This window comes from Pocillopora damicornis, chromosome 1 (assembly GCF_964200805.1).
Source record: "Pocillopora damicornis chromosome 1, jaPocDami1.2, whole genome shotgun sequence".
NCBI lineage: Eukaryota > Metazoa > Cnidaria > Anthozoa > Scleractinia > Pocilloporidae > Pocillopora > Pocillopora damicornis.
In genome coordinates, this window is record NC_142670.1 from 8,178,992 (window position 1) to 8,189,207 (window position 10,216).

Here is a 10,216-nt window from a genome sequence, read left to right on the forward strand (position 1 = left end):
TTTTAGCTGAAGTTCATAAAGGAAAGCAGAGATGGTGGACGCCGTAGTGAAGAAAGACGTATTGTATTAATTGACAGTGACCAAACATAAACTACAGATGTTTAATTAAAAAAAAAAGGAATAAAGTAGAAAATGAAAAAAATCACATTTTCTTGCTCATTTTTTCCTCCTTTATTGTGATTGTGATCATAGTTTTTTTTTTTTATCTCGTAATCATTGTTATTATTATCACTTTGTTTATCACCATTATTATAATTAGTATTTTTGTTTCCGTTTTTATCATTTTGTAGGATGCTCAAACATAACTTTTAAGAACTCTTGGTACATAATTTCGGTGAATGGATGATCATGGCTCTTTAACAGAGAAACCTGCCAAAACCAAGGAGGGGACCTAGTATCCATTGAAACCGAAGAGGAATGGAAGTTCATTAATGACGAGATTCAAAGACGAAATACTAAGTACTATATAAGCACATGGAGTATTGGTTTAACAAAAAAAGCCGGGAATTGGACCTGGGTGAGTGAAAGACCGCTGACTATTTACAAATGGGGAAAAGGGGAGCCAAGTGGTAAACACGAAAAGGCCATCATGTACAAGCGGTCCAGTAATGGCAAACCGGGCGTGTTTGGTAGCACAGCTTGGGGGAACTGGCACGCTTATATTTGTGAGATTTCCAAGGGTAAGTTTTTCTTTTAGTTTGTTTTGTTTTATTTTTTCCCTTTTTGTCTTCTCATTCTTATTCTTCTTCTTATTCTTCTTCTTCTTCTTCTTATTATTATTATTATTATTATTATTATTTTGAGTAACCTAAAAGGCACCAGAAGCGCTTAGGCGTAACAAAAGCATTCTTTGGTGACGTTTGCGATACTCACGACATCATTTTTATAAACCCTCTGACAGTCGGGATCAAGTTTACACTTACATTTGCATGAGTGAAAATATGTTTGAAATAATTTCAATGAACGTTTTCACGATATACATGTCTAACTTTTAACCTTGCGAGCAGAGGAAAGTTTTAAATGGTTCTGTTACTATTACCATTACGAGTAACAACAATTGTGAAACTTTCAACTGTCGCTAATTTTCATGTAGTTAATTTATCCTTTCGACTGAATGAAATGGTGGTGAATACCAACTGCAAAGAATCAGCGATCCGATTGTTTTGTTAGATAGCAACACGTGATGATGTGAAGTGCGTTATCTTATGTGAAAAGGTAGTGACTCAGTCGGTAAAGATACATGCTAACTGTCGTTTTATAAAACAAATGCAAAAGACTTCGAGGCTTATTTTTTCTTCGCAGAGGGAATCAATTTTGAATTTTTATTGTATTCTATCCTTTGAACTGTAAAGTCGTAGGGGCTAAATTCAATGCAATGCAAAATGTGCAGTGAACATAAGAATCTGACCATCCTGCTTTTAATTCGAATAAGGCAAACATTTCGATCAACCTAACAACCACTACTCTACAGCGAGGATAGTAAGGGTTACTTCAGTTCTCGTATGTCACCAGAGCATGTAGATATTTTTTTCTGTCAATACTGGGTTGGAATTTAATGGATGTTCTGCCTACTAAAATAAAATAAACATAGGCATGCATAGCATATAAGATTCGTTATTTTGGCTCAGAGGGTTGAGATGAGACACTTTGTGTTCCTAACGTTTTCAGTTTTATAACAGAAAAATTAACATGCGATGGGATTAAGTCCGAGGTAACTGAAAGGGACTTTTGTTCGTAGAAAAAGTCAATACACAGGAGAACTACGTTGAAAATTTACTCTCAGTAACATTTAGTTCCGTCTGAAATTTTTTGAGTGGTGTTAGATAGTGCGGTTCGAATAAGTGCTAAAATGCAGAAGAGAGAAAGATGGATTCGTCTTATCACGAGCGTGGGACAAAGAAAAAAATTCTGAGTCCCATGAGGAATCGAACCTCAGACCTTCGGATTCCGCGCTCCGATGCACTACCACTGAGCCACAGCGACTCCACGGTGAGCGAAATCTATTGCGCAGGTTGTTTACAAGGAAATGACAGATGATGGAATCAGGCCTAATGAGGCAAAATGAAAATTGATCGGTGGAATACAATTTAAGCGCATGGAAAAGTGCCACGTGTTCATGTAATGCAATTGTGTAGAACGTTCTGATCGGACTGAAGGTTGATGGAAATGTTCTTACGTTTGGCGGAACTAAACTGTAGGGACAATGACAGAGAATGTAAATATTTTCCGATCGGTGTGTAAGCACGTGAGCTGCTATGACGTTAATTGCGTTTTTTCTTGTAGGTCGTATATAACGTTTGGCATTTGTAATGTTTCATCTCATTTGTCGCACTTTTCCAGCTTTATGTTGAAAGTTTTTCTTGCATGTAATTGTATCTCCATAAAGCCAATGGCTAAGAAGTAAACCACTTACCTATCTTCGGTATCAATTAACGAAAACCATTGCTTGTTAGTCTTTTCCTTTCATAGCAGTGTTAACAATGGGGATGTTCGAGGTATTTTGTAGTGTATTCCAATAGTGTCCATTGGCATAGCACACTTCGGGTGAAGCACTTCGTAACAGTGGCGCATCACGTATGGTGTTTATACGCATTTGTAAAACCTGTGTTGAAGAAAACCAAAAGGATCCTCGCTAGCGTCTACTTATTATAAAATATCCGTTTCATCCAAGTTTTGTAAATTGAGCGATGATAACAAGCTTGAAGTTTTGAACCTTTACGCCGTCTGTGTTTCCTGTCATTCGCTACCCTATTATTTTAAAAAATATACAAACACGTGTTAAGAGGTAAGCCGTAAAACGGCAAAAGAGCTCAATTAATATCTCATTCTAATCGAAGATTTACAATCTCATCCATATTAAGCATCATCATCAGCATCGGCATCAGCATCGCCATCGCTATCTCTATTGTCATCGCCATCGTCATCTCTATTATCATCGGCATTAGGATCAGCATCGCCATCGCCATCTCCATCGCCATCGCCATCGCCATCGCCATCGCCATCGCCATCGCCATCGCCATCGCCATCGCCATCGCCATCGCCATCGCCATCGCCATCGCCATCGCCATCGCCATCGCCATCGCCATCGCCATCGCCATCGCCATCGCCATCGCCATCGCCATCGCCATCGCCATCGCCATCGCCATCGCCATCGCCATCGCCATCGCCATCGCCATCGCCATCGCCATCGCCATCGCCATCGCCATCGCCATCGCCATCGCCATCGCCATCGCCATCGCCATCGCCATCGCCATCGCCATCGCCATCGCCATCGCCATCGCCATCGCCATCGCCATCGCCATCGCCATCGCCATCGCCATCGCCATCGCCATCGCCATCGCCATCGCCATCGCCATCGCCATCGCCATCGCCATCGCCATCGCCATCGCCATCGCCATCGCCATCGCCATCGCCATCGCCATCGCCATCGCCATCGCCATCGCCATCGCCACCGCCATCGCCATCGCCATCGCCATCGCTAACAGCACCATCGTCGTTGTTATTTAGGACAGTTGAGCATTTGGTTTGTGTTCTGAATAGTCCTTTAGCGTTTCTTTGCATGTCACTTTTCGAGATCTTCTCGGTCCATTAATGTGACAGACAATTGGTTTTTTTTTTATTATTATTATTCCAGGCAAATTACTATGTGTCAAAATTATCCGGAATAAATGTTACCAGAAAGATTTCCATACAGGTATGCAATTTTCATAACTTGAAGGCTTTTAACCCTGATATATCTATTTACACCATAAAAAAGTAAATATCTGGAATTTAAGATAAACCACCATTCAAGCCATACAGGGTGAAAATGGTGAGGCTCAAAAAGTAACCCAGGACCCTAAAAGAGTTATTTTGATGAGGAATACCCTGGACACCATCTGGGGCCTCCTGCTTTGTGTTAAATTGTGTATATGAGACTGGCTAGTTAATGACCTGGGAATATTTACGTAATTATAGGAGGCTGTAGGTGTGTTTGAAGATTTCACCATAAATCTCAAGAAAGTCGCAAAAGGCAAGGTCAGCATGGAAGAGGTTAAGACACTAAGAAAATCCATCTTTGAGGTGGCAGAGGCCGTCGAGAAATTTGCTATTAATTATGGCAAGCAACACCTGAGTGGAATGAGGCCTTCAGAAAGGATCGTTTTCCCAAACATGGGTGAGGTGGCGGCCTTCAATCCTGTTTAGTTTCAAAATCTATTGCTCTGTTACTTACTGATTTGCTGACTGACCGACTGAGTAACATAGTTTACAAGATAAATCTCAGTTATAGACCAAAATTATTAGAAACTTTATTGTTGGATGTCATTGGTTCATCTGCTCGTTTTTTTAACTTTGACTTTTTGCGGTGGAGAAGGAAATTAAAGGTGGTTTGAAATCAACAAGAGAGAATAGGAATCCTTCAAAATTCTGAAACCCTTCGTCTTGCTCTGTTTATAGATTGGCGAGTAACACTTTACTTACTGAAATTGTCAAATCTTACAAATAATGTCCCCTTACTTCATACTATGCACTGAGCTCAAAATAAGCACATCGTCTGCGATGCATATATATGCAAGATTTTTAACCGTACTCATACAAACTCCCTAATGAACTCTATTGTTCTCCGACAAAACGCTTCGAGGAACGAAATGAATTTTCACAATTTTAGTCCGTGCAGTACTACATACTTTTTAATCAGTTTTAAATGAAAAATTATTTTTAAAATGAGTGAATCCGTCGAATATTCGCTGAAGGGCAAATAAAGTACAAACGGTACACGTCCACTCACTAAGATTATAAAACATTTTGTGTACTTCGCAAAACTCATGTTTTGTAGACGTGCTATTGTTAATTTCACCGTGAGTGCTTTTATTTGTCATTGAGTTGTTTTTCTGACAGTTTTGGCCATTCAAAAAGCCTATCGCCAGAATGGGAGTTTCTTCCACTTTGACGAACAACGATGGCAAGCGACAATCGATATCGCTTCTACAAATTTTGAGGAAAATGGTTCGTATTAACCGGCGTGTTAACTTTACAACTTTTAATTACCTTAGTTTCTCCAATCTGAATTCCTGTATTGAAATAAAGCCCCATAAAAATGCGCTACATTAGTTTACATAGTCTATTTTCTTGAATTCTTTGCCTTCCTTCTAAAGTCACATACCTCAGGCCCTGATAAAAATTTGAATTTTGTGTTTTTGTTTTTTCTAACTTATTTTTTGTTGATTCTTGGGGGGTTTTAAGGATCATTGGTAGTGGCTTTTGTGTACAAAGATCTGCATGACCGACTTCTAACGGACCAACCCATCAGGAATGAAACAGTCAACGAAAGGTCATGATATTTTCATCTCCTTCTATGTCGCTTACCCCCCCAAAACACATAATATGGAAACATAAGATTTAAGTTCAACCAAACTGAGCGTAGAAACTTTCAAAAACCTCATATAGGGTTCGAAGTCTTCCTGTCTGTCTCAGAAAATTCCATCTTCATAAAAAACTCGCTTGAATCTAGCAAGAGTATATGTTTGTTGATTCCTCGATTTTGGTTCATTTACAAATATAATTTCTTCATAGGTATATCAACTCCAGGATAATGACCGTAACTATGGACCCTAAGCCTAATAAATTGGCAGAAAATGTCATCCTTAAGTTCAAAAACCTAAAGGTAACATTAAAATTAGTTGCTACGCGCTATTATGATTCATTCTGACTAGATAAAATCTATTTTCAGGTTTTGACAGCAGAGAAGCGCTGCATGTTTTGGAGTGGCCTCAGCAAAAGGTAAAAAGTACCTCTTTAGTATTTCTTCGTTCTAATATAAAATTAAGTATGGCAGAGTATGAATGAAAGTTCATAGTCAGATGTTTCCTGGAGGCTAACATGTTGTCGTTTTTAGAGAGAGGAAGACTGACTCAAATGTTCTCGCTGCGAAAACTACAATGGAGGAAAAACCAAGCGCAAATTGTCAAACATCACCTCTTCCCTAGACGATGAATTATTTTGTGTGCTTTGTTAATTTAATTTTTCAGGTCTGAGGGATTTTCAGAGGAAGGATGCCATGTAGTTAAATCAAAAAGCAACTCAGAAGAAACAGTTTGCAGCTGCAATCATTTGACGCATTTTGCCGTCTTAATGGACTACGACGGTAGCTTAAAGGTAATCAAATAATTTTTGCCTTACTCTTTCATTTTATGGGCTCAATTAACTACCTCAATGTTCTCCTTTAATTTTTTTTCTCTTTTGACATAGCTCACCAAGGAGGACGAAACAGTCCTGAAAGTTATCACCTACGTGGGACTGAGCCTTTCCATCGTCGGGATAATTTTAACATTATTACTTTATTATTGCCTCACGTATGTAATGTACCTGAATATTGATGACGTAGATTCTCATCTCCCCTCAACTAGGCTAGAGAGAAAAGAGATCTCAATGCAAATCTCCATGCCAATAAGAAAATACATGTCTGCCGAATAACTCACAAATTCAAAGTAGATTTCATGCCCCATTAAGAGCGCTTGAAATGCTCATGGTTTCACGGTTCATGAATTGTTTAGGGTTTAGCCATTTTCCTCGAAATGCTTTCTTTTTTTGGTCCTGTCTAGAGCTCTTCACTGTCTTTTTTTTTTCCTTTGCTGTCAAGATTTAGTTGATATCTTTAGCCACATTTTTCTGTACCTTTTGATTAAATTTTGTGGTTCTTGCTGTACTTACCTATTATTTCACCAGAGATGTTCGTCAACCTCTCTCTCAAATTCGACTGAGTGTTTCTATGTCCCTTGGAGCTGGATAGATTATCTTCCTCGCGGGAATAAACGCAACAGAAAACAAAGTTAGTGGCCTCTCTTTCATATCCATAGAATGAATCTACTCTTTGCACCAAAAATATCTAATCTAAAGGAGCGCGATAAGAATACGAAAAAAATCTTTCTCTTCACAGGCTGCTTGTGTTACAATAGCAGCTCTGATGCAGTATTTCTTGATGGCCGCTTTCTGTTGGATGCTGATCGAGGCAATTTATCTCTACCTCTTCGTTGTGAAAGTTTATAATATCAACGCCAAGATGCACATGTATCACGTCCTCTCATGGGGTAAGTTTATTATTTTACAACATGCACAGGTAGCTATAACCATGCATCAGTGCTTTCGGATCGCCAAAACCGGTGTTGTCATCCATTGCAGTGTTTGTATTTCCTTCCTTTCTCTATGGGTAGGTCTTCCAGTAATCATGGTGGCCGTTTCACTTGGCATCGCTGCTGGGAAAGAAGGATTACAAAGCTATACGAGTGATAAATAGTGAGGAAAAAATTCAACGGTTCCTTCTTTTATTTCATTTCATTACATTCTTTCTTTTGTGTTTTTGTGTATAGTTTTAAGTCAGTGTAATTTCATTTGTTAAAAATTTGTCTTTCTTTCCTGCCTTTCATTTCTTCGAGTTTAGTTGCTGGCTTTCCTCGACTAACAACCTGACCTGGATATTCGTCGCCTTTGTGACTTTCATTGAAGTTGTGAGTTTATCATTCGTGTTGGTGATTATGATTGGTATACTTGGACTAATTGCTGCCAAAAGACCTTTTCCTCCGCTCTTTAAAAAGCGAATTAAACCTTTAACTTCCAGGAGCGATCAACATGAAACTTCTCTCTGTAATAGCCTTACATTATACAGGAAACAGCGAATGAGAATATGTAAACTTATCAGGTAAAAGTTGTTGCCTTGATCTAACACCAAATTCTCATAACTATTCTTAAAAATATTTGTAGCAGCTAGAGGGGAGAATTACTAATCAGATCTTGGGAGTTAAAGGGATAAGTATTTATGATATGACCCCACACAATATTTACCATTTATCTTTTGCTATTTACTCACGAAAAACTTTGGACGGAGCTGCTGTTTACGGGGATGGTTGTCAATTTTAACTTACTGATGGCCTTCAATAGCGAGAAAAACCTTGGAGACAATGTCTTCACAGGGATAAAATAGCTTCATAAATTCTCCAACGTTTACTTTATAGCGTAAAAAAAAAAAAATCCTCACTGCCTCCATATTAATTATCTCACACTGTTTCACATTGATATACCAAGATGATGTTTCGCGCAAAAATCACTGATTAAAAAATTTTAATTAAAAAAGACTTTGACAAAGATGAAATAGCAGGGAGAGTAGGAGATATTGAATTTATATAATTTAACATGAGGCTTCACTTGGTATGGTTCATTCAGTTTAGACACTTTTGTTCGCAATTTCTTTAGCCCATTGTCAGAGGATCGAAGCTCATAATTTAGGTCCCCTGGCTGGGAGTTCTATTCCCTGTAAATGACTCTTCATTCCACCCTCCTTACCAAAACTAATGACGTCTTTGGCAAGGATCGTTTCTTGCCTTTTCGACAACCATATCTAAATAATCAATTTATTCCTATCGTATTTTTAGCTCAACATCTTGATACTCGTAAGCGTTATAAAGGAAATGACCAATTTGGTGCAACCAACAGCGGAAGACAACAATTTTCAGCAAGTACGGTAAGACCTGCATCGTAAAACTAAAACAAAATAGTGGACGAGATTGCCATGTGCTCCTGTGAGGCGATAATCGCCTAACTTCCCCATTCCTTAATCAGGAAGGCATTCCGATATCTAACAATGAAAATTATTTGTCAAATTAAAATAAAAAGAATGTCTTTTCTTCTTTGTTTTTAACTCCTAGACTTGGCATCAAAGTATGCGTGGTGATAAATCCCCTGCTGGGTATCACGTGGTTATTTGGTCTCCTTTTACCTGTGCATAAAGCTTTTGCCTACATCTTCACCATACTCAACTCTACTCAGGTGAGTGTTCAATGGTTACTCTCAAAAATCATATAGTCTTTCAATAAATGTGAGTGCTCAGAACCAATATTTATGTTGCTCGTCTATGTGCAGATCAAAGAAAGATTGAAAAGAAAGATGAACATCGTTTTTCCATCTTCAATAAAGGACAACACCACAAGGAAGTGCTCACATGTCAAACAAGTGAGATTGTGCTGAATTTGAATCCAAGTCGCACTTAACTCAAGTAACTAGATCTAGCCAACTAGAAATAACAGTCAATTACTTAGTGCAATCATTTAGTTAACAGCGATTAGTCGGTTGCAATCGGTCTGAGGTACGATCTGCAGGTTAAGGTCATTCTGTTTATTATTGTTTAAGCACTCACGCAATTGTAAATGTCACCTATCTTCTTCATGATTGTAAGTTATAAGTTTATTTTCTGAGCGATCGTATATTTGCAAGCAAAATTCATCGAAACAAACCAATCTAAAAATTTTAATTTCTTATGGCTCAGTCTGATGAGGGCTGCCCTCCGAATAAGACTACAGCGAGAACTACTTTGAAGATTGTTGATATAATTTCGAGGAACTTTGGAGACAACTGTGAGATTTGTCAGTGGTTGAGCTAAGAGATGGTTTTTAATGCGCTAAATAAAGTTTATTTAGGATAAATACTGTACTTCCTTTAACAGTCGCTTCTTGGTAAGAATATTACAAGTTGTTTAATATTGTTCTTTCTGTTGGTTTAATTGTACCGTAACAAATGATACTAATAGTAGTAGTAGCTAAAGCGGACATTCAAAGTTGTTGCTTAATGAATAAATAGATGAATACGTAAATGTTTGAATAAATAAACAACTAATTTGAAAAAACCAGAAAAAAACTTAGTGATTGGATCCTTTTTGGATCAGTTACATTTGCCCATTTTTATCTTTTTTTTCGCAATTAAAGCGCGCGTTATATTCGAACTTTGTTAAAACCGAGATTATAATCTCTTGCGCAAACTTAGTTTAACAGCGATTAAAGAACTTCTACACAGAGTACACAATTTATAGAAAAAATGCTCAGCGATAGAAATGAGGAATATTTACATAGGCCTTGTTTTCAAGTATAACTATAACTGAGAGGCAAGCATTGAAGAGGAATTTCAACAATTGAGAGAAGGAGTCGATAATGTAAATATGCCCGACTTGGTTTACAACAGTCTAAACTATGTCATACCTATTTATAACTCAACATTGATAACGAAGCATGCGATTTAGGCGGAAGAAGGTACACAGAAGAACACTCTGGAATGCGCAAGTACTTTTCTCTCCACAGCGCTCAAATGCGATAGGTCAACTCGCTTTAAGCTTCGATTGACTAAATATTTCGCAGCTCAGGCTGGAGAAATTACCGAATAAATAATCAATTATTCTATGAGCGCGGAGAGTAGA

At 38.1% G+C, this 10,216-nt stretch overlaps 2 protein-coding genes across 2 annotated transcripts; both read left to right on the forward strand.

The window, feature by feature from the left end:
• Positions 1 to 299: 299 nt before the first annotated feature.
• Positions 300 to 4,997, forward strand: LOC149051770 (uncharacterized). Its single transcript, XM_089214711.1, has 4 exons — positions 300 to 680; positions 3,635 to 3,694; positions 3,958 to 4,156; positions 4,879 to 4,997. The coding sequence occupies exons 1-4, from the start codon at positions 609 to 611 to the stop codon at positions 4,995 to 4,997; spliced, it is 450 nt and encodes a 149-aa protein (XP_089070837.1). The 5' UTR covers positions 300 to 608.
• A 1,746-nt stretch (positions 4,998 to 6,743) lies between these two features.
• LOC149051771 (adhesion G protein-coupled receptor D1-like) lies at positions 6,744 to 9,409 on the forward strand. Its single transcript, XM_089214717.1, has 8 exons — positions 6,744 to 6,808; positions 6,917 to 7,067; positions 7,191 to 7,272; positions 7,418 to 7,484; positions 8,406 to 8,494; positions 8,679 to 8,799; positions 8,893 to 8,982; positions 9,296 to 9,409. Exons 2-8 carry the CDS (start codon positions 6,944 to 6,946, stop codon positions 9,407 to 9,409), a joined length of 687 nt encoding a protein of 228 aa, XP_089070843.1. The 5' UTR covers positions 6,744 to 6,808; positions 6,917 to 6,943.
• The last annotated feature ends 807 nt before the right edge of the window (positions 9,410 to 10,216 follow it).

Excerpts from the sequence above, each read along its gene's own strand:
- LOC149051770 (XM_089214711.1), top strand. The coding sequence starts at position 609 with ATGGCAAACCGGGCGTGTTTGGTAGCACAGCTTGGGGGAACTGGCACG. Across the intron at positions 681-3,634 it reads TATTTGTGAGATTTCCAAGG|GCAAATTACTATGTGTCAAA; the intron begins GTAAGTTTTTCT and ends TTATTATTCCAG. Across the intron at positions 4,157-4,878 it reads GATCGTTTTCCCAAACATGG|TTTTGGCCATTCAAAAAGCC; the intron begins GTGAGGTGGCGG and ends TTTTTCTGACAG.
- LOC149051771 (XM_089214717.1), top strand. The coding sequence starts at position 6,944 with ATGCAGTATTTCTTGATGGCCGCTTTCTGTTGGATGCTGATCGAGGCA. Across the intron at positions 8,495-8,678 it reads AACAATTTTCAGCAAGTACG|ACTTGGCATCAAAGTATGCG; the intron begins GTAAGACCTGCA and ends TTTAACTCCTAG. Across the intron at positions 8,983-9,295 it reads AGTGCTCACATGTCAAACAA|TCTGATGAGGGCTGCCCTCC; the intron begins GTGAGATTGTGC and ends CTTATGGCTCAG.